Below are 25,347 nucleotides of genomic sequence, written 5' to 3' on the forward strand. Positions count from 1 at the left end.
TAACATGCAGCCGGCTGAAGAGTTCAGCTGAGTCTACGGAGTTACATTTGTGTCATTAATGTCTGAAAGGAAATGCTTTTGACAAACTGTACAGATTTTTTTTATTTCTATTTACATCCAGAGATAAAGGATCCAGTGACCAATTTCATATTTATTTACTTTAAAACTCAATAAAACTTTGTTGACGTAGGAAACCTGTAAAACCTACTTTTAGTACACAGAAAATTCACAGTAGGTATTGATAAGGGAATCGATAAAGAATCGATAAGCGGAATCGATAATAGCATCGATATCGATAAAATCTTAGCAACAGTCAGTAAGTCCCTTCGGCTGCTCCCTGGTTTGCACTCGGGGTCGCCACAGCAAATCCGAGGTGGATCTGCATGTTGAATTGGCATGTTTTATGCCGGATGCCCTTCCTGACGCAACTCCACATTACATGGAGAAATGTGGCAGGGGTGGGATTTGAACCAGGAACTTTCCACACTGAAACCAAGTGCATTAACCACTTGGCCACCACCCCTGATAAAATCTTATCAATACTCATTAATCATATCACACCAAAGTGCATCGTATCGCATTGTGAGGAATTGAATCACCATCAAATACATATCTCATCAAATCGGGAACAGGAGTGAAACGTATTGCATTGTATCGACACAATTGCTATATGTAGAGTATCCACGCATGACACCAAAGAGTTCAGTCTTTGTCTCATCAGTCTGGACTTGAAAGTGTCTACAGAATCTGACTGTAACAGTGGAATGTGCCGTTCATTTCTAAACTGGACGCTGTGTTTTATCTGGGACATCCTCTGACTAGCACAGGAATTGCGGAAGACGTGGACATCAGCACTTTTTCGGCACATTGAGACAGACATGCGGAGGAATTCCACGCGTCACGGTGAAGCCGCATGGCGCAAAGCAACGCCGTGATGAAGCCTCACAGGACATGTTGGGGCATGTCCAGCTCACGCACAATTTCTCGGATAGTTACACGACTAAAAAGCCACCGACAGCCGTCTGAAATCCATCTCAAAGCCGTCCTGTGAGACCAACACGGAGGCTGTTTTGTCCCGTGCAATGAGCGGCACGGTGGCACATCCGTCCACTTCTTTTTCCATGAAAAAAACTCCTGTAACAGTGGAATGTGCCAAAAAAGTGCTGATGTCCACGTCTTATGCCTTTTTTGTGGAAGTCAGACGACATCCCGGATCAACAAAGCCTTCACGTTGGAAATGATCTGGTTGTTTCAGCGGGGAGTCAGCCTGTCGGAGTGCGCCGCGCTCTCAGACGCTGTGGGCGGTCTTTAATCCGGCTGGAGCACTCCTTAATCTGTGTAATCCCCATAAAATGGTCCCTGAAAGCCATTTGAATTTTCCGAATGGTGTCCACCTGGAGGTCTCTCACAGTTTCTGGAAAAATTTGATGCAGCAAAGCTCCAAATCGTTCAGACATTTATTCGCAATAAAAATCCAACGAGAGGGGTGGACCACTGCTCACACAAAGCCTGCTCACAGGCGAATGACGCAACCGACAGGCATGAAAAAACTCATGCATGCGCATGAAAGTTCAAGCTTGGCTGATGCAATCACACATGATTCAAATCCATATGGTTTTTGCAAAAAATAAAAAGGTCTGATACTTTTCTGACAGACCTCGTACAAATAAAAAACAAGCCAAAAAAAAAAAATTAAAGTGAAACAAGTAAAAACAGTTAAAACAACCAAAACAGATCGAGAATCTCATTCTGGGTTAAAAGCCAGTATATAAAAGTGGGTTTACGATTAGTTTTAAAAACAGAAAGTGAAGAGGCCTGCCTGATGTGGAGCGGTAACTCGTTCCACATCTTTGGAGCCACAACAGAAAAAGCTCAGTCCCCTCTGAGCATACGCTTGCACCTCGGCACCTCCAGGAGGAGCTGATCAGCTGACTGAAGGTGGCGAGCAGGGGCGTAACAGTGAAGCAGCTCAGAGAGGTAGGGCGGGGCAAGGCCATTTAAAGATTTTAAAACAAAAAAATAATCTAAAATGAATTCTAAAACACACAGGCAGCCAGTGGAGGGAGGCCAGGATAGGTGTAATGTGCTCCCTCTTACGTGCACCAGTTAGCAGACGGGCAGCAGCATTCTGAACTAGCTGGAGACGTGCAAGGGAGGACTGGCTAATTCCATAATAAAGTGCATTACAGTAATCCAGCCGGGAGGTAATAAAAGCATGGATTACTGTTTCAAGTGCTGATGTGCTGTAAAAAGTCTGGGAGCAGCATTTTGAACCAACTGGAGAGCCCTAATGCTGGACTGTGGTAAACCAGAAAATAGAACATTGCAGTAGTCAAATCTAGAAGAGATAAACGCATGGATCAGGGTCTCAGCATCAGCCATAGACAGGATGGGACGAATCTTCACTATATTTCACAGGTGGAAGAAAGCAGTCCTAGTAATATTTCTAATGTGGAGGTCAAAGGACAATGTAGGATCAAAAATTACCCCAAGGTTCCTCACTTTGTCAGTGTGATGTATGACACACGAGCTGAGGCTGAGTGTTAACTGGTCAAATTGATGCTGATGTCTCACTGGACAGCCCAGTCTCACGTTTTTTGTTTTTTTTTGTGCTCCTGTGATGAAATGACTCAGATTTTCGTGACAGGTTTTTTTACTCACTATTCCAAACCCCACTCCTACCCCCAACCAGAACTTAATCTTACTCTTTCCCCCCACCCTAACCATAATCACCCCTGAGCCCCCGCTTCACTTTTAATTTCGTGCAGCCATCATGGAATGAATTAGAATGAATTTGTCCTGCCATGACAAAAATGAGGTGCTTTTCATTACAATATCAGAAACCAATAGCTTCATGTATATTTTGTGCTGCTGAATCACGACTTGCCGTGAGACCAGGTTGCACTGGACCAAGAACCATCATTTCAGTCTTATCAAAGTTTAAAAGTAGGACGTTTCTAGACATCCAACTTCTCACTAATGCAGGATTAAAAATTTTATTTGAACGGGATTACCAGCAGTTATTGGCATGTATAACTGAGTATCATCAGCATAGCAGTGAAAGATAATCCCAAAATGTAGCAATATGTGCCCAAGGGGTGCTATATAAAGGGAGAAAAACAGGGTACCTAAGACAGACCCCTGTGGAACCCCAAATTTCATGTCACTAAGTTTCTGTGTAGGCTCTCAGTTGTCCAGGTGGTTTCCATAGTAGAGAAGCTTGAATCTTCGACTGGAATGGGTTGCTTGACGCGAGGACGTTTCGCTTCAAATTGCAGAAGCTTCCTCAGCTAAAATTCTTGCTCTGGTAGTCTGACTTCTGTGTTGACTCTTGTCGAGAAGAATCAAGAGTCAAGACAGAATTCAGACTACCAAAGCAAGAATTTTAGCTGAGGAAGCTTCTGCAATTTGAAGCGAAACGTCCTCGCGTCAAGCAACCCATTCCAGTCAAAGATTCAAGCTTCTCTACTATTCATGTCACTAAGGTTAGAAGACGTGTTACTGTACAAAACACAGTGAGAACAACTGGTCAAGTATGACATCAGCCATGCAAGGGCACTCCCAGTAATCCCAAAATGATTTTCCAGCATATCAAGTAGAATATGATGATCCACTGTATCAAATGCAGCACTGAGATCTAACAGCAACAGAACCGTAGTGGTGTCCGATTCCATTGTAAGCAGAAGATCATTCACCACTTTAGTGAGACTGTCTCTGTGGAATGATATTTTCTAAAGGCAGACTGCAGTGACTCAAAGAGATTATTCTCAGTAAGATAGTCTACGAGCTGCTGTGACACCACTTTTCCCAGAATTTTAGAACAAAATGATAGATTTGATATCGGCCGATAGTTTTTCAATATACTAGGGTCAAGATTACACTTCTTAAGTAATGGTTTAATCACTGCAGATTTAAAACATTTAGGAACAGATACAGAAGTTAATGAGAGATTAATCATTTCCAGCACAGTTGGTCCAAGAGTGGACCACAGGTCCTTAAACAGTTTTGTTGGTATAGAATCAAATAAACAGGTTGTGCTTTTTGTTGACATTACGAGTTTTGTCAGCATGCCGAGTGAGATACTATCAAATTCTGTAAATCTAGGTAATACCTCAGTAGTGACGCCCACCTCAATAGCAGGGTGTAGTGGCTGGATTAAGGCATGCTGGGATATGTTTAACCTGATGTCTTCTATTTTCGTCTCAAAGTAATCCAGGAAATATTGTGCTGTAAAAGGAGAGCGAACTACACAGCCTTTGTCATGAAGCTCAATTCTGAGCTTCATGACAAAGGCTGTGAATACTTATGGACATGTGATTTCTTTTTTTCTTTTTTTTTTAATAAATTTGCAAAAATCTCAAATCTTTTTCATTTTGACATTATGGAGTATTGTGTGTAACATTTTCAAGAAAAAGAAATGAACTTAGCACTGTTGTCGTGCTGCTCCACAGCCTGTCCAGTGGATTTTGATTTTGATTTTATTTTTTTTAGCACTGTTGTCGTGCGTTACCTGTGCTGCTCCACAGCCTGTCTAGTGTCGGATTCCCTGTTTGGGAATCCGCTAGCTTAGCATAGCTACTAGCTCTTAGCCGTTTTAGCATGGCGGCATCTCCTGTCTCTCCCGTACTTTTCTGCTCTGGGTGTGAAATGTTTAGTTATTCCTCGGCCTCTTTTAGCAGTAACGGTACTTGTAATAAGTGTAGCTTATTCGTAGCTTTGGAGGCCAGGCTGGGCGAATTGGAGGCTCGGCTCCGCACCGTGGAAAATTCTACAGCTAGCCAGGCCCCTGTAGTCGGTGCGGACCAAGGTAGCTTAGCCGCCGTTAGTTCCCCCCTGGCAGACCCCGTGCAGTCGGGAAAGCAGGCTGACTGGGTGACTGTGAGGAGGAAGCGTAGCCCTAAACAGAAGCCCCGTGTACACCGTCAACCCGTTCACATCTCTAACCATTTTTCCCCACTCGACGATACACTCGCCGAGGATCAAACTCTAGTTATTGGCGACTCTGTTTTGAGAAATGTGAAGTTAGCGACACCAGCAACCATTGTCAATTGTCTTCCGGGGGCCAGAGCAGGCGACATCGAAGGACATTTGAAATTGCTGGCTAAGGCTAAGCGTAAATTTGGTAAGATTGTAATTCACGTCGGCAGTAATGACACCCGGTTACGCCAATCGGAGGTCACTAAAATTAACATTAAATCGGTGTGTAACTTTGCAAAAACAATGTCGGACTCTGTAGTTTTCTCTGGGCCCCTCCCCAATCAGACCGGGAGTGACATGTTTAGCCGCATGTTTCTCCTTGAATTGCTGGCTGTCTGAGTGGTGTCCAAAAAATGAGGTGGGCTTCATTGATAATTGGCAAAGCTTCTGGGGGGGAAAACTCTGGTCTTGTTAGGAGAGACGGCATCCATCCCACTTTAGAGGGAGCAGCTCTCATTTCTAGAAATCTGGCCAATTTTTTGGGATCCTCCAAACTGTGACTGTCTAGCGTTGGGACCAGGAGGCAGAGCTGTGGTCTTATACACCTCTCTGCAGCTTCTCTCCCCCTGCCATCCCCTATTACCCCATCCCCGTAGAGACGGTGCCTGCTCCCAGACCACCAATAACCAGCAAAAATCTATTTAAGCATAAAAATCAAAAAGAAAAAATAATATAGCACCTTCAACTGCACCACAGACTAAAACAGTTAAATGTGGTCTATTAAACATTAGGTCTCTCTCTTCTAAGTCCCTGTTAGTAAATGATATAATAATTGATCAACATATTGATTTATTCTGCCTTACAGAAACCTGGTTACAGCAGGATGAATATGTTAGTTTAAATGAGTCAACACCCCCGAGTCACACTAACTGTCAGAATGCTCGTAGCACGGGCCGAGGCGGAGGATTAGCAGCAATCTTCCATTCCAGCTTATTAATTAATCAAAAACCTAGACAGAGCTTTAATTCATTTGAAAGCTTGACTCTTAGTCTTGTCCATCCAAATTGGAAGTCCCAAAAACCAGTTTTATTTTGTTATTATCTATCGTCCACCTGGTCGTTACTGTGAGTTTCTCTGTGAATTTTCAGACCTTTTGTCTGACTTAGTGCTTAGCTCAGATAAGATAATTATAGTGGGCGATTTTAACATCCACACAGATGCTGAGAATGACAGCCTCAACACTGCATTTAATCTATTATTAGACTCTATTGGCTTTGCTCAAAAAGTAAATGAGTCCATCCACCACTTTAATCATATTTTAGATCTTGTTCTGACTTATGGTATGGAATAGAAGACTTAAACAGTATCCCTGAAAACTCCCTTTTGTCTGATCATTTTTTAATAACATTTACATTTACCCTGATGGACTACCCAGCAGTGGGGATAAGTTTCATTACACTAGAAGTCTTTCAGAAAGCGCTGTAACTAGGTTTAAGGATATGATTCCTTCTTTATGTTCTCTAATGTCATATACCAACACAGAGCAGAGTAGCCTACCTAAACTCTGTAAGGGAGTTAGAGTATCTGTCAATAGTTTTACATCCTCATTGAAGACAACTTTGGATGCTGTAGCTCCTCTGAAAAAGAGAGCTTTAAATCAGAAGTGTCTGACTCCGTGGTATAACTCACAAACTCGTAGCTTAAAGCAGATAACCCGTAAGTTGAAGAGGAAATGGCGTCTCACTAATTTAGAAGATCTTCACTTAGCCTGGAAAAAGAGTTTGTTGCTCTATAAGAAAGCCCTTCGTGAAGCTAGGACATCTTTCTACTCATCATTAATTGAAGAAAATAAGAACAACCCCAGGTTTCTTTTCAGCACTGTAGCCAGGCTGACAAAGAGTCATGAGCTCTATTGAGCTGAGTATTCCATTAACTTTAACTAGTAATGACTTCATGACTTTCTTTGCTAACAAAATTTTGACTATTAGAGAAAAAATTACTCATAACCATCCCAAAGATGTATCGTTATCTTTGGCTGCTTTCAGTGATGCCGGTATTTGGTTAGACTCTTTCTCTCCGATTGTTCTGTCTGAGTTATTTTCATTAGTTACTTCATCCAAACCATCAACATGCTTATAGACCCCATTCCTGCCAGGCTGCTCAAGGAAGTCCTACCATTATTAATGGCTTCAATCTTAAATATGATCAATCTATCTTTGTTAGTTGGTTATGTACCACAGGCCTTTAAGGTGGCAGTAATTAAACCATTACTAAAAAGCCATCACTTGACCCAGCTATCTTAGCTAATTATAGGCCAATCTCCAACCTCCTTTTCTCTCAAAGATTCTTGAGAGGGTAGTTGTAAAACAGCTAACTGATCACCTGCAGAGGAATGGTCTATTTGAAGAGTTTCAGGTCAGGTTTTAGAATTCATCATAGTACAGAAACAGCATAGTGAAGGTTACAAATGATCTTCTTATGGCTTTCGGACAGTGGACTTATCTCTGTGCTTGTTCGTTGGACCTCAGTGCTGCTTTTGATACTGTTGACCATAAAATTTTATTACAGAGATTAGAGCATGTCATAGGTATTAAAGGCATTGCGCTGCGGTGGTTTGAATCATATTTGTCTAATAGATTACAGTTTGTTCATGTAAATGGGGAATCTTCTTCACAGACTAAAGTTAATTATGGAGTTCCACAAGGTTCTGTGCTAGGACCAATTTTATTCACTTTATTTATTTTCACTACTGGTGGTTGGCTCTCACTGCGGTATTGTATCACTTCCTGTTCCGGAGCACAGCGGTGTTTTTTCTGTATCTGCTAGCTGTTTAATCTGCGCAGTTAGATTGATCTAGTTATCTAGATTACGATTTGTTTCCCAGTGTAATCTTTACGTGCCTTAACTAAAGCACTCCTTCTGCTGAATCACCTCTAAATTATTTACACATTATTCACTTTGCGTGTTTTTAGGAATCCGCTAGCTTAGCGTAGCTACTAGCTCTTAGCCGATTTAGCATGGCGGCTTCTCCTGTCTCTCCCACACTTTTCTGCTCTGGGTGTGAAATGTTTAGTTATTCCTCGGCCTCCTTTAGCAGTAATGGTACTTGTAATAAGTGTAGCTTATTCGTAGCTTTGGAGGCCAGGCTGGGCGAATTGGAGACTCGGCTCCGCACCGTGGAAAATTCTACAGCTAGCAAGGCCCCTGTAGTCGGTGCGGACCAAGGTAGCTTAGCCGCCGTTAGTTACCCCCTGGCAGACCCCGAGCAGCCGGGAAAGCAGGCTGACTGGGTGACTGTGCGGAGGAAGCGTAGCCCTAAACAGAAGCCCCGTGTACACCGCCAACCCCGTTCACATCTCTAAACGTTTTTTCCCATCGACGACACACCCGCCGCGGAGTTCAAACTCTGTTATTGGCGACTCTGTTTTGAGAAATGTGAAGTTAGCGACACCACGCACACCATAGTCAATTGTCTCCGGGGCCAGAGCAGCGACATTGAAGAGGAAATTTGAAACTGCTGGCTACGGCTAAGCGTAATAAATTTGGATTAAGATTGTAGTTCACGTCGGCCAGTAATGACACCCGGTTACGCCAATCGGAGGTCACTAAAATTACATTAAATCGGTGTGTAACTTGCAAAAACAATGTCGGACTCTGTAGTTTTTCTCTGGGCCCCCTCCCCAATCAGGGACGGGAGTGACCATTGTTTAGCGCGCATGTTCTCCTTGAATTGCGGCGGTCTGAGTGGTGTCCCAAAAAATGAGGTGGGCTTCATAGATAATTGGCAAAGCTTCTGGTGGAAAACCTGGTCTTGTTAGGAGAGACGGCATCCATCCACTTTGGATGGAGCAGCTCTCATTTCTAGAAATCTGGCCAATTTTCTTAAATCCTCCAAACCGTGACTATCCAGGGTTGGGACCAGGAAGCAGAGTTGTAGTCTTACACACCTCTCTGCAGCTTCTCTCCCCCTGCCATCCCCTCATTACCCCCATCCCCGTAGAGACGGTGCCTGCTCCCAGACTACCAATAACCAGCAAAAATCTATTTAAGCATAAAAATTCAAAAAGAAAAAAATAATATAGCACCTTCAACTGCACCACAGACTAAACAGTTAAATGTGGTCTATTAAACATTAGGTCTCTCTCTTCTAAGTCCCTGTTGGTAAATGATATAATAATTGATCAACATATTGATTTATTCTGCCTTACAGAAACCTGGTTACAGCAGGATGAATATGTTAGTTTAAATGAGTCAACACCCCCGAGTCACACTAACTGTCAGATTGCTCGTAGCACGGGCCGGGGCGGTGGATTAGCAGCAATCTTCCATTCCAGCTTATTAATTAATCCAAAACCCAGACAGAGCTTTAATTCATTTGAAAGCTTGTCTCTTAGTCTTGTCCATCCAAATTGGAAGTCCCAAAAACCAGTTTTATTTGTTATTATCTATCGTCCACCTGGTCGTTACTGTGAGTTTTCTCTGTGAATTTTCAGACCTTTTGTCTGACTTAGTGCTTAGCTCAGATAAGATAATTATAGTGGCCGATTTTAACATCCACACAGATGCTGAGAATGACAGCCTCAACACTGCATTTAATCTATTATTAGACTCTATTGGCTTTGCTCAAAAAGTAAATGAGTCCACCCACCACTTTAATCATATCTTAGATCTTGTTCTGACCTATGGTATGGAAATAGAAGACTTAACAGTATTCCCTGAAAACTCCCTTCTGTCTGATCATTTCTTAATAACATTTACATTTACTCTGATGGACTACCCAGCAGTGGGGAATAAGTTTCATTACACTAGAAGTCTTTCAGAAAGCGCTGTAACTAGGTTTAAGGATATGATTCCTTCTTTATGTTCTCTAATGCCATATACCAACACAGTGCAGAGTAGCTACCTAAACTCTGTAAGGGAGATAGAGTATCTCGTCAATAGTTTTACATCCTCATTGAAGACAACTTTGGATGCTGTAGCTCCTCTGAAAAAGAGAGCTTTAAATCAGAAGTGTCTGACTCCGTGGTATAACTCACAAACTCGTAGCTTAAAGCAGATAACCCGTAAGTTGGAGAGGAAATGGCGTCTCACTAATTTAGAAGATCTTCACTTAGCCTGGAAAAAGAGTCTGTTGCTCTATAAAAAAGCCCTCCGTAAAGCTAGGACATCTTTCTACTCATCACTAATTGAAGAAAATAAGAACAACCCCAGGTTTCTTTTCAGCACTGTAGCCAGGCTGACAAAGAGTCAGAGCTCTATTGAGCTGAGTATTCCATTAACTTTAACTAGTAATGACTTCATGACTTTCTTTGCTAACAAAATTTTAACTATTAGAGAAAAAATTACTCATAACCATCCCAAAGACGTATCGTTATCTTTGGCTGCTTTCAGTGATGCCGGTATTTGGTTAGACTCTTTCTCTCCGATTGTTCTGTCTGAGTTATTCTCATTAGTTACTTCATCCAAACCATCAACATGTTTATTAGACCCCATTCCTACCAGGCTGCTCAAGGAAGCCCTACCATTATTAATGCTTCGATCTTAAATATGATCAATCTATCTTTGTTAGTTGGCTATGTACCACAGGCTTTTAAGGTGGCAGTAATTAAACCATTACTTAAAAAGCCATCACTTGACCCAGCTATCTTAGCTAATTATAGGCCAATCTCCAACCTTCCTTTTCTCTCAAAAATTCTTGAAAGGGTAGTTGTAAAACAGCTAACTGATCATCTGCAGAGGAATGGTCTATTTGAAGAGTTTCAGTCAGGTTTTAGAATTCATCATAGTACAGAAACAGCATTAGTGAGGTTACAATGATCTTCTTATGGCCTCGGACAGTGGACTCATCTCTGTGCTTGTTCTGTTAGACCTCAGTGCTGCTTTTGATACTGTTGACCATAAAATTTTATTACAGAGATTAGAGCATGCCATAGGTATTAAAGGCACTGCGCTGCGGTGGTTTGAATCATATTTGTCTAATAGATTACAATTTGTTCATGTAAATGGGGAATCTTCTTCACAGACTAAAGTTAATTATGGAGTTCCACAAGGTTCTGTGCTAGGACCAATTTATTTACTTTATACATGCTTCCCTTAGGCAGTATTATTAGACGGTATTGCTTAAATTTTCATTGTTACGCAGATGATACCCAGCTTTATCTATCCATGAAGCCAGAGGACACACACCAATTAGCTAAACTGCAGGATTGTCTTACAGACATAAAGACATGGATGACCTCTAATATCCTGCTTTTAAACTCAGATAAAACTGAAGTTATTGTACTTGGCCCCACAAATCTTAGAAACATGGTGTCTAACCAGATCCTTACTCTGGATGGCATTACCCTGACCTCTAGTAATACTGTGAGAAATCTTGGAGTCATTTTTGATCAGGATATGTCATTCAAAGCGCATATTAAACAAATATGTAGGACTGCTTTTTTGCATTTACGCAATATCTCTAAAATCAGAAAGGTCTTGTCTCAGAGTGATGCTGAAAAACTAATTCATGCATTTATTTCCTCTAGGCTGGACTATTGTAATTCATTATTATCAGGTTGTCCTAAAAGTTCCCTAAAAAGCCTTCAGTTAATTCAAAATGCTGCAGCTAGAGTACTGACGGGGACTAGAAGGAGAGAGCATATCTCACCCATATTGGCCTCTCTTCATTGGCTTCCTGTTAATTCTAGAATAGAATTTAAAATTCTCTTCTTACTTATAAGGTTTTGAATAATCAGGTCCCATCTTATCTTAGGGACCTCGTAGTACCATATCACCCCAATAGAGCGCTTCGCTCTCAGACTGCAGGCTTACTTGTAGTTCCTAGGGTTTGTAAGAGTAGAATGGGAGGCAGAGCCTTCAGCTTTCAGGCTCCTCTCCTGTGGAACCAGCTCCCAATTCAGATCAGGGAGACAGACACCCTCTCTACTTTTAAGATTAGGCTTAAAACTTTCCTTTTTGCTAAAGCTTATAGTTAGGGCTGGATCAGGTGACCCTGAACCATCCCTTAGTTATGCTGCTATAGACGTAGACTGCTGGGGGGTTCCCATGATGCACTGTTTCTTTCTCTTTTTGCTCTGTATGCACCACTCTGCATTTAATCATTAGTGATCGATCTCTGCTCCCCTCCACAGCATGTCTTTTTCTTGGTTCTCTCCCTCAGCCCCAACCAGTCCCAGCAGAAGACTGCCCCTCCCTGAGCCTGGTTCTGCTGGAGGTTTCTTCCTGTTAAAAGGGAGTTTTTCCTTCCACTGTAGCCAAGTGCTTGCTCACAGGGGGTCGTTTTGACCGTTGGGGTTTTACATCATTATTGTATGGCCTTGCCTTACAATATAAAGCGCCTTGGGGCAACTGTTTGTTGTGATTTGGCGCTATATAAAAAAATTGATTGAATTGAAATTGAAATTGAATTTATACATGCTTCCCTTGGGCAGTATTATTAGACGGTATTGCTTAAATTTTCATTGTTACGCAGATGATACCCAGCTTTATCTATCCATGAAGCCAGAGGATACACACCAATTAGCTAAACTGCAGGATTGTCTTACAGACATAAAGACATGGATGACCTCTAATTTCCTGCTTTTAAACTCAGATAAAACTGAAGTTATTGTACTTGGCCCCACAAATCTTAGAAGCATGGTGTCTAACCAGATCGTTACTCTGGATGGCATTTCCCTGATCTCTAGTAATACTGTGAGAAATCTTGGAGTTATTTTTGATCAGGATATGTCATTCAAAGCGCATATTAAACAAATATGTAGGACTGCCTTTTTGCATTTACGCAATATCTCTAAAATCAGAAAGGTCTTGTCTCAGAGTGATGCTGAAAAACTAATTCATGCATTTATTTCCTCTAGGCTGGACTATTGTAATTCATTATTATCAGGTTGTCCTAAAAGTTCCCTAAAAAGCCTTCAGTTGGTTCAGAATGCTGCAGCTAGAGTACTGTCGGGGACTAGCAGGAGAGAGCATATCTCACCCGTGTTGGCCTCCCTTCATTGGCTTCCTGTTAATGCTAGAATAGAATTTAAAATTCTTCTTCTTACTTATAAGGTTTGAATAATCAGGTCCCATCTTATCTTAGGGACCTCGTAGTACCATATTACCCCATTAGAGCGCTTCGCTCTCAGACTGCGGGCTTACTTGTAGTTCCTAGGGTTTGTAAGAGTAGAATGGGAGGCAGAGCCTTCAGCTTTCAGGCTCCTCTCCTGTGGAACCAGCTCCCAATTCAGATCAGGGAGACAGATACCCTCTCTACTTTTAAGATTAGGCTTAAAACTTTCCTTTTCGCTAAGGCTTATAGTTAGGGTTGACCCTGGACCATCCCTTGGTTATGTTGCTATAGACGTAGACTGTGGGGGGTTCCCATGATGCACTGTTTCTTTCTCTTTTTGCTCCGTATGCATCACTCTGCATTTAATCATTAGTGATCGATCTCTTTTTCCTGGTTCTTTCCCTCAGCCCCAACCAGTCTCAGCAGAAGACTGCCCCTCCCTGAGCCTGGTTCTGCTGGAGGTTTCTTCCTGTTAAAAGGGAGTTTTTCCTTCCCACTGTGGCCAAGTGCTTGCTCATAGGGGGTCGTTTTGACCGTTGGGTTTTTCATAATTATTGTATGGCCTTGCCTTGCAATGTGGAGCGCCTTGGGGCAACTGTTTGTTGTGATTTGGCGCTATATAAGAAAAAAGTTGATTGATTGATTGATTGAACTTCATCCATTTTGGAATAAGGCTGTCACATAAAATGTGGAAAAAGTGAAGCAGCATGAATTCATTCTGGATGCTCTGTACATTTTAAATAGTGGTTCAGCAATGCATCATGTGACCATGTTTCAGAATTGGCTTCAGACATGTTTTCATGTATTTTGTACAGTACATCCGTCCACCATGTGCACGTGGCCGGTGCTTTTCCACAAATGTGCCTGACAGGCCATGTTAAGTTTCAGCATATCTGGTAACACATTAGCGGTTAGTGCTAAGATTAATGCTAACTATTAGCATCAACTGCTAATTCATTACCACATATGCTAATGCTAATCATTGAATTTTCTTTAATTTGACACATCAGTAGTTGTGGCATGTTGGCAAAACAATTCCAGCAATCCCTTAAAAACATAAATCAATGAATAGAAAACAGTTCAACAGTGAAACACGACTGTTTCTTTTCTGCAGCATTTCACGCAGATTATGAGGAAAGCAGCAGGGTATATGGTATGTTACAGGTTAACTTTATTTTTATGACTGTTTCAGGGTTGAGGTCTGCGAAGCAGGTTCAGGTTTTTCCTTATAAAGACATGAACGCTTCGAAATCAAACGAAAGATGACAGAGAGACAGAGCAGAACGAAGACGTGAGCAGAATGCTGGCTATGTGAGCGAGGTGATGTGTAGTTTAGTGAGGAGCAGGAGGTCACGACAAAGCATTTAGCGGGAACGTCCTGGGAGGCGCCACGCCCGGGGGACCTGCGCTCCATTTTACAGCCAAGTGACTGAGACGGAGACGCTGCTGCATGACAGCTGGAGCAGAAAGGACGGCCTGCGGTACCATCCATAACACAAAGGAGGCGCCGACACACCGGCCCGAGGCCACAGCGACAGCTGGCCATCTCAGACTGATGAGCACAGGCGGCTTGGAAACAAGGTGACACGGCAGACAAGACAAAGGAGGGAGTGAAAAAAAGGATGCAAGGAGATACGGATATTTTCAGCGTGACACAGAAAAGAGAACATCAGTCATCAGTGGTTCCCAGCACTTTTTCCACTCATTTAGATGAACTCAGTTCAGTTTTGAACAAGATTTCCATCAATAAACACAAGTAGCCCAAAGTCAGCAAAATCTGCTCATCAGTTTGAACCTGGTCCCCAACATCTACATGAAATCACTGGTGTCCAAAGTGTTCCAGAAAGAGCCGAGAGGGTGCAGGTTTTCTTTGCAGTCCAGCAGGTGATTTTCACTAATGAACATCACTTTGAGAAGGTGGGACGAGTTCATCAGTCACCTGCTGGAGTCAGTGGCTGCAAAGAAAACGTGCACCCTCTTGGCTCTTTCTGGACTAGTTTGGACACCACTGCATTAAATACGAAAATATCACTAAATGCAAATACTGGAGGTCCAACATGACCATTAGAGCATAATAATAATAATAATAATAATAATACATTGTACAAATGAAGGAATAAATAGAAATGTATAAATGAATATGTATATTATATTACCTCATGTAAATGGGAGGGGTGTTAACGTGCTCTTAACACTGGGGGCGCTCTTGGGCCGCAATCAATGAGAAGTGGTGATGGACTGAAAACAGGACATTGAATGACAAATGTCCATTTTTTTTTAGTCTGGTTAAATTGGGCTTTTGAGATTGTGTGTGTGTGTGTGGGGGGGGGGGAGCAGCCCCTCGAGCTGCCTCCACATCTCTTTCATTAATTGTGTGAAGAAAACTATACGATGGAGATCAAGTTTTCAGCAAAACAGTCTATACATTTTGAGACACTAATACGTAACAACAGGTATGTCTGAAGGTAACAGATCCTACTGAAGTGAAAGGAAGATCAAAACTGTTTCCAAACATAATTATCATCTTCAAAGAAAGAGAGAAGAAGGTAGAAATCATCAGAGGATGTGTGCTCTTAAATACAAGGAAAGTAATAATATTCCTGAAAAGGTAACAGAACCTATCAACCATTACAACCACAGTAAGAAAAACAAAACAAAACAAACACCAAAAGGACAAGGACCGAAATCCTCCCAGTATCAGCAAATATCACTGTAGTGTTCTTAAGAAATAATCACTTATTGTTATGATATTTGAGGTTTGGAGCATGACTGGGCAAATAAATACTCACTTCACTTCTAAAGCAAGAGCCAGAATCCCTGCGGCAATTGGTGCAGCACTGGATGTTCCAGGAAACTGTGTGATGCAGCCGTCACCAAGGTTCGTCACAGTGACCTGCACAAATCCCAAACAGAGTCTTAGAGCATCCTGCAAATGTCATCATCACATAGGACAGTGAACAGGAACTGCGAGAGCTTTTGTTCCTAAAATCCCAGTAAAGCATCTATCTCCAAAAAAAGCTCTTTAAACAACATCCACACCCTTTATTTATATAATTATATTTATATAACTATATTTTATATCCAGCTGACAAAGATGTCAAAAAATGAAAATTGTTTCTTTCACTTTTGGCAAAATGAAATACTGGCCAGAAGGTCTGTATCCCATCACAGAAATATGTGTAGTCCTGTATGTTATTTGTGACTGGTCCACATTTTCATGCAGCCATGTCATCGTCATCATCATCATGATCATCATCATCATCATCATTTATCTGTGCTGTAATCATCACTGTAGAGACAAGCTTCCAAGTTTTTACTGGAGAGACAACATTCAGAAAAAAGGCAACCAGGAATAATTTGTGTGTAAGTCATGAATTCCTTAGTTTGGAAAAAGTGTGGGAAAGAGGTGGAAGTTTGAGTGAAAACAACACAAAGGCCACAGTGCTGGAGGAGGAACTTGACCTAAATCTTCCAGGGATGTATCCTTATTGCAAATAAAATCCCTGGAAGTTTCGAGGTCAGTGTTCATGGAACCCAGATGGCGTGTGGCTGATATGTGACGTATGATCTGTGACACGGTTTGTCCTCCAACTCCACAGATGCAAAGCTGCAGGTGAACAGCAGGTGGATTCAAGATTCAAACAATTTTATTGATCCCTAAAAGGGCAATTCATATCACACCCAATAACCTCAGACAAAAAATACAGCAATTAATCCACCCAGACTTTCAAGAAGCTTTTATATATATATATATATGATATCTGTTGCCCATGACAATGTCCTGCTGCTACAAATACTGAATGGTTTGCACTACTGCACGTTCCACTTTTACTTTTACTATTACCTCAGACACTACACTGTAAATAATAAATACTTATTGTCCTTATTGTCGAAATGTCTTGTCCTGTCATCACTGAGGGAAGGTGAGAAACAAAATTTCAATTCCTTGTATGTCTAGTACATGTGAAGAATTGACAATAAAGCCGACTTTGAATTATTACTGGTTGAACGTAATAATGGCCCACACCAGAATTAAAACAACAGCACATATACATGTGATTGTTTATGTGCGCTAAACTTTAAGACAGTCCACACTCACAGTGTGTGGAATAGTTTGGACACCACTGCATTTAATATGAAAATATCACTAAATGCAAATACTGGAGGTCCAACATGACAATTAGAGCACAATAATAATAATAATAGTAATAATACATTGTACAAATGAATGAATAAATAGAAATGTAAAAATGAATATGTAGATTATATTATATTAGTTTGAAGAATTCACAGTCTGGTGAAGTTGGGACTTTTGAACATTCAAGCAGAGGTAGAAAAGCACAGAGGAGAGAGGAGGAGATGCGACCGCTCTCGCCGGAGTCCCAAGGTGGTCTAAATGTTAGAGATTGTGGAAAAGAATTCCACTTTTTGTCTTTTCATTTCTTTCCCTCTCTGTCATTGCAGAGTGAGCTTCATGAAGAGAAGACACCAGTGTGGCCTGACTGCGTTCCAGCTCGGGCCAAGAACAGAATCCTGCTCCCACGAAGGTGACATCACACTCATAACACCGGACACTGTGTTTCTGTAGCCCAGAAACTGGCACGCCGTTTCATTCTTACCGCCGCCATCAACACCGCAACCTGCCCCCTCCTGTCCTCAGCCACTCCAGCTTCACTTTGCCTCTAATTAACACTCGTTTGCAGTGTGTGTGTGTGTGTGTGTGTGTGTGTGTGTGTGTGTGTGTGTGTGTGTGTGTGTGTGTGTGTGTGTGTGTGTGTCGGTGCCCAGCAGTTACCCAGGTCATTTGGCAGGCCTCGATAAATTTCACACCAGTGGCTGCTCTTTAACAGGAGCCGGTAGCCGAGCTGCTGGCACAGGCTTTTACACACTCATTACCGCTAAACACTGTTGTTAAACATGTTAGCAGCTACACGGACACCAACCAGAGGAAGTGAGCCTCCCACGCTGGACCCTGTCAGAGTGACAGCCATTATCCCGGGGCACGGCTCGCCAAAGTAGGTGGGCTTCCCTGTTTGAGTGACAGCACCGATGGCGATGGTGTAGATGGAGTTAACGTATCCGTCTGCACCGCAGTGGTCGAGATGCAGCCCGCCGTTACCAGCCGCCCACACAAAGATGCTGCCCTTCCCGTCTCTCCCCTGAAAGCACAAAGAGATGCACAGCGAGTGAGTTCATGAAGAACATTTCCGTCTATCTCTCCACAAAATTAACAAATGTGGTTATTTTGATAGACGAACAAATAGATCCCAGACAAGAAAAAAAAATAGAGAATTTTATACTTTTGAATGTATTTAATTGTAAGAGGAACAAAAAGGAAATTTCTAATCATGTTCATGAATTCATTTTCAACTATAATTAACAATAAAACAATTTGTGACGTCTGAATTTTCTCACAGCATGTTTTTGATGTTTCATTGGCTTTTCAAAAGCTGATGTCACACTGGACAAATCTGGGAATGATTTTCAAAGAAGAAAACAGATGAAAGATGGTTAAATACAATCAAACCAAAGGGCCCTTCACACATAGTGCCAAGTTTGGACAACAGGTGTACAAGGTGTGCCCTGTGCGAGCCCATCGCACCCTCTCGCGGTAGTTGCCGGCCAAATTCCAGGTGACACACACGAACATCTAACACCACTCGCATGGCACTTAGAAAATGTGTGGCCATTTATACCATCATCATGAAAATAGTTTGCAGACAATCACTGTCGAGCTGGATGTGAAATTTGTCTAAGTTCCCCACGAGTGTGACTTTGCAAACACACACACTGACACATGGGTGTGTGCGCTCCACTCACAGGAGGTGTGGTTTCTGACAGAAGCAGCTGTGGTGATCTGTCATTCTGGACATTCCAGCTACACAACACCAACTGTGTTTGGACAGTCATGGACTAACAACTGTCCACTGTGAGGCGCGTGTGTCTGATTGCTGTATTTACGTGGGAATAAATAAAACATACATCGCCATGGTGGCGACAAGCTGCAGCAAGCGAGCGCGCACACGGAGAGGACACTGACAGCCCCCCAGGTTAAAATGGACCATCAGATCAGAACACGTAGCAGGCGATCTGGCCATCACATCACCTATGTGAGCTCTGTTCCACATGACGCAGTGTCTGTGCTGTGGAATGCCGTCCACAAGACACGTGTGTTGGGCAGAACATGCGCGCAGCCGACTGGACACACCTGACCAGTAGATGTGGACATGATCAGAGCACACTGCTTCTCCTTCATATCATTTCATGACTGTATGTCTGTGACCATGGGTCATCACCAGAGGAACAGACGGAGCACATTTGTGTTGCTCGCTCGATAAATGTGGTGTTTTTATATGGTTTGGGATTTTAATTTTTTTTGTTATACTTCAATGTGCTTCCTGATATGAGGCAGCTTCCCACAGTTTTCAAAGAACTGCTCTGTAGCTCAGGGGTGAAGTCTCTGACTGCGAATCACAGCATTTGAAAGGCACGAGTTCGCGTCCTGGGTGTTATGTTGTTTTCTTTTTTTAAAAATGATTCCACATAAGCGACACCATGTGGTTCCACACGCACCAGCTGGTTTTTATTTCCTCCACATAAGCAGCACCATGTGGTTCCACACGTACCAGCTGGTGTTTATTTCTTCCACATAAGCGACGCCATGTGGTTCCACACACACCAGCTGGTTTTTATTTCCTCCAAATAAGCAGCACCATGTGGGTCACACGTACCAGTTTGTTTTTATTTCTGGTTTTTATTTCTTCCACATAAGCAGCACCATGTGGTTCCACACGTACCAGCTGGTTTTTATTTCTTCCACATAAGCGGCGCCATGTGGATCCACACGTACCAGCTGGTTTTTATTTCTTCCACATAAGCAGCACCATGTGGTTCCACACGTACCAGCTGGTTTTTATTTCTTCCACATAAGCAGCACCATGTGGTTCATGCGTACCAGCTTGTTTTATTTCTTCCACATAAGCAGCACCTTTTGGTTCACGCGTACCAGCTTGTTTTATTTCTTCCACATAAGCGGCACCATGTGGTTCCACACGTACCAGCTGGTTTTTATTTCTTCCACATAAGTGGCACCATGTGGTTTCACACGTACCAGCTGGTTTTTATTTCTTCCACATAAGCGGCACCATGTGGTTCCACGCGTACAAGCTGTTTTTTATTTATTCCACATAAGCGGTGCGGCACCATGTGGTTCCACGCGTACCAGCTTGTTTTTATTTCTTCAACATAAGCGGCACCATGTGGTTCCACACGTACCAGCTGGATTTTATTTCTTCCACATAAGCGGCACCATGTGGTTCCACACGTACCAGCTCCTTTTATTTCTTCCACATAAGTGGCACCATGTGGTTCCACATGTACCAGCTTCTTTTATTTCTTCCACATAAGCGGCACCATGTGGTTCCACATGTACCAGCTTCTTTTATTTCTTCCACATAAGCGGCACCATGTGGTTCCACATGTACCAGCTTCTTTTATTTCTTCCACATAAGCAGCACCATGTGGTTCCATACGTACCAGCTAACTTTATTTCTTCCACATAAGCGGCATCATGTGGTTCCACACGTACCAGCTTGTTTTATTTCTTCCACATAAGAGGCACCATGTGGTTCCACATGTACCAGCTGGTGTTTATTTCTTCCACATAAGCGGCACCATGTGGTTCCACATGTACCAGCTGGTGTTTATTTCTTCCACATAAGCGGCGCCATGTGGTTCCACATGTACCAGCTGGATTTTATTGCTTCCACATAAATGGCATCATGTGGTTCCACATGTACCAGCTGGATTTTATTTCTTCCACATAAGTGGCACCATGTGGTTCCACACGTACCAGCTGGATTTCATTTCTTCCACATAAGCGGCACCATGTGGTTCTACATGTACCAGCTTCTTTTATTTCTTCCACATAAGCGGCATCATGTGGTTCCACACATACCAGCTTGTTTTATTTCTTCCACATAAGCGGCACCATGTGGTTCCACATGTACCAGCTGGATTTTATTTCTTCCATATAAGTGGCACCATGTGGTTCCACATGTACCAGCTGGTGTTTATTTCTTCCACATAAATGGCACCATGTGGTTCCACATGTACCAGCTGGATTTTATTTCTTCCATATAAGTGGCACCATATGGTTCCACATGTACCAGCTGGTGTTTATTTCTTCCACATAAATGGCACCATGTGGTTCCACATGTACCAGCTGGATTTTATTTCTTCCGCATAAGCGGCATCATGTGGTTCCACATGTACCAGCTGGATTTTATTTCTTCCGCATAAGCGGCACCATGTGGTTCCACACGTGCCAGCTGGATTTTATTTCTTCCGCATAAGCGGCACCATGTGGTTCCACACGTGCCAGCTGGATTTTATTTCTTCCACATAAGCGGCACCATGTGGTTCCACACGTACCAGCTGGATTTTATTTCTTCCACATAAGCGGCACCATGTGGTTCCACACGTACCAGCTGGATTTTATTTCTTCCACATAAGCGGCATCATGTGGTTCCACACGTACCAGCTGGATTTTATTTCTTCCACATAAGCGGCACCATGTGGTTCCATACGTACCAGCTTCTTTTATTTCTTCCACATAAGCGGCATCATGTGGTTCCACACGTACCAGCTTCTTTTATTTCTTCCACATAAGAGGCACCATGTGGTTCCACATGTACCAGCTGGTGTTTATTTCTTCCACATAAGCGGCATCATGTGGTTCCACACATACCAGCTTGTTTTATTTCTTCCACATAAGAGGCACCATGTGGTTCCACATGTACCAGCTTCTTTTATTTCTTCCACATAAGCGGCATCATGTGGTTCCACACATACCAGCTTGTTTTATTTCTTCCACATAAGCAGCACCATGTGGTTCCACATGTACCAGCTGGATTTTATTTCTTCCATATAAGTGGCACCATGTGGTTCCACATGTACCAGCTGGTTTTTATTTCTTCCATATAAGTGGCACCATGTGGTTCCACATGTACCAGCTGGATTTTATTTCTTCCACATAAGCGGCATCATGTGGTTCCACACGTACCAGCTTCTTTTATTTCTTCCACATAAGAGGCACCATGTGGTTCCACATGTACCAGCTGGATTTTATTTCTTCCACATAAGCGGCATCATGTGGTTCCACACGTACCAGCTTGTTTTATTTCTTCCACATAAGAGGCACCATGTGGTTCCACATGTACCAGCTGCTGTTTATTTCTTCCACATAAGCGGCACCATGTGGTTCTACATGTACCAGCTTCTTTTATTTCTTCCACATAAGCGGCATCATGTGGTTCCACACATGCCAGCTGGATTTTATTTCTTCCGCATAAGCGGCATCATGTGGTTCCACATGTGCCAGCTGGATTTTATTTCTTCCGCATAAGCGGCACCATGTGGTTCCACACGTGCCAGCTGGATTTTATTTCTTCCGCATAAGCGGCACCATGTGGTTCCACACGTACCAGCTGGATTTTATTTCTTCCGCATAAGCGGCACCATGTGGTTCCACACGTACCAGCTGGATTTTATTTCTTCCGCATAAGCGGCACCATGTGGTTCCACACGTACCAGCTGGATTTTATTTCTTCCGCATAAGCGGCACCATGTGGTTCCACACGTACCAGCTGGATTTCATTTCTTCCACATAAGCGGCACCATGTGGTTCCACACGTACCAGCTGGATTTTATTTCTTCCACATAAGCGGCACCATGTGGTTCCACACGTACCAGCTGGATTTTATTTCTTCCACATAAGTGGCACCATGTGGTTCCACACGTGCCTGCTGGATTTTATTTCTTCCACATAAGCGGCACCATGTGGTTCCACACGTGCCTGCTGGATTTTATTTCTTCCACATAAGCGGCACCATGTGGTTCCACACGTACCAGCTGGATTTTATTTCTTCCATATAAGTGGCACCATATGGTTCCACATGTACCAGCTGGTGTTTATTTCTTCCACATAAATGGCACCATGTGGTTCCACATGTACCAGCTGGATTTTATTTCTTCCACATAAATGGCACCATGTGGTTCCACATGTACCAGCTGGATTTTATTTCTTCCGCATAAGCGGCATCATGTGGTTCCACACGTACCAGCTGGATTTTATTTCTTCCGCATAAGCGGCACCATGTGGTTCCACACGTGCCAGCTGGATTTTATTTCTTCCGCATAAGCGGCATCATGTGGTTCCACATGTACCAGCTGGATTTTATTTCTTCCGCATAAGCGGCACCATGTGGTTCCACACGTGCCAGCTGGATTTTATTTCTTCCGCATAAGCGGCACCATGTGGTTCCACACGTGCCAGCTGGATTTTATTTCTTCCGCATAAGCGGCACCATGTGGTTCCACACGTGCCAGCTGGATTTTATTTCTTCCACATAAGCGGCACCATGTGGTTCCACACGTACCAGCTGGATTTTATTTCTTCCACATAAGCGGCACCATGTGGTTCCACACGTACCAGCTGGATTTTATTTCTTCCACATAAGCGGCACCATGTGGTTCCACACGTACCAGCTGGATTTTATTTCTTCCACATAAGCGGCATCATGTGGTTCCACACATACCAGCTGGATTTTATTTCTTCCACATAAGCGGCACCATGTGGTTCCATACGTACCAGCTTCTTTTATTTCTTCCACATAAGCGGCATCATGTGGTTCCACACGTACCAGCTGGTGTTTATTTCTTCCACATAAGAGGCACCATGTGGTTCCACATGTACCAGCTGGTGTTTATTTCTTCCACATAAGCGGCATCATGTGGTTCCACACATACCAGCTTGTTTTATTTCTTCCACATAAGAGGCACCATGTGGTTCCACATGTACCAGCTTCTTTTATTTCTTCCACATAAGCGGCATCATGTGGTTCCACACATACCAGCTTGTTTTATTTCTTCCACATAAGCAGCACCATGTGGTTCCACATGTACCAGCTGGATTTTATTTCTTCCATATAAGTGGCACCATGTGGTTCCACATGTACCAGCTGGATTTTATTTCTTCCATATAAGTGGCACCATGTGGTTCCACATGTACCAGCTGGATTTTATTTCTTCCACATAAGCGGCATCATGTGGTTCCACACGTACCAGCTTCTTTTATTTCTTCCACATAAGAGGCACCATGTGGTTCCACATGTACCAGCTGGATTTTATTTCTTCCACATAAGCGGCATCATGTGGTTCCACACGTACCAGCTTCTTTTATTTCTTCCACATAAGAGGCACCATGTGGTTCCACATGTACCAGCTGGTGTTTATTTCTTCCACATAAGCGGCATCATGTGGTTCCACACGTACCAGCTTGTTTTATTTCTTCCACATAAGAGGCACCATGTGGTTCCACATGTACCAGCTGCTGTTTATTTCTTCCACATAAGCGGCACCATGTGGTTCTACATGTACCAGCTTCTTTTATTTCTTCCACATAAGCGGCATCATGTGGTTCCACACATGCCAGCTGGATTTTATTTCTTCCGCATAAGCGGCATCATGTGGTTCCACATGTGCCAGCTGGATTTTATTTCTTCCGCATAAGCGGCACCATGTGGTTCCACACGTACCAGCTGGATTTTATTTCTTCCGCATAAGCGGCACCATGTGGTTCCACACGTACCAGCTGGATTTTATTTCTTCCGCATAAGCGGCACCATGTGGTTCCACACGTACCAGCTGGATTTTATTTCTTCCGCATAAGCGGCACCATGTGGTTCCACACGTACCAGCTGGATTTTATTTCTTCCACATAAGCGGCACCATGTGGTTCCACACGTACCAGCTGGATTTTATTTCTTCCACATAAGCGGCACCATGTGGTTCCACACGTACCAGCTGGATGTTATTTCTTCCACATAAGCGGCACCATGTGGTTCCACACGTACCAGCTGGATTTTATTTCTTCCACATAAGCGGCACCATGTGGTTCCACACGTGCCTGCTGGATTTTATTTCTTCCACATAAGCGGCACCATGTGGTTCCACACGTGCCTGCTGGATTTTATTTCTTCCACATAAGCGGCACCATGTGGTTCCACATGTACCAGCTGGATTTTATTTCTTCCATATAAGTGGCACCATATGGTTCCACATGTACCAGCTGGTGTTTATTTCTTCCACATAAATGGCACCATGTGGTTCCACATGTACCAGCTGGATTTTATTTCTTCCGCATAAGCGGCATCATGTGGTTCCACATGTACCAGCTGGATTTTATTTCTTCCGCATAAGCGGCACCATGTGGTTCCACACGTGCCAGCTGGATTTTATTTCTTCCGCATAAGCGGCACCATGTGGTTCCACACGTGCCAGCTGGATTTTATTTCTTCCACATAAGCGGCACC

The 25,347-nt window shown here is 43.0% G+C and overlaps 1 protein-coding gene across 1 annotated transcript in view; it reads right to left on the reverse strand.

Moving 5' to 3' along the window:
• LOC117513527 (proprotein convertase subtilisin/kexin type 4-like) overlaps positions 1–25,347 on the reverse strand; it is a 420,105-nt gene that overhangs the window by 349,937 nt on the left and 44,821 nt on the right. The window contains exons 5-6 of the mRNA XM_034173695.1: positions 17,917–18,132; positions 15,763–15,866 (exon numbers count right to left, since the gene is read on the reverse strand). Of these exons, the coding sequence (XP_034029586.1) occupies positions 15,763–15,866; positions 17,917–18,132 (320 nt within the window). The remainder of the gene's footprint in view (positions 1–15,762; positions 15,867–17,916; positions 18,133–25,347) is intronic.

The sequence above is a fragment of the Thalassophryne amazonica genome, chromosome 7, assembly GCF_902500255.1.
Source record: "Thalassophryne amazonica chromosome 7, fThaAma1.1, whole genome shotgun sequence".
In the NCBI taxonomy this organism is placed as follows: domain Eukaryota; kingdom Metazoa; phylum Chordata; class Actinopteri; order Batrachoidiformes; family Batrachoididae; genus Thalassophryne; species Thalassophryne amazonica.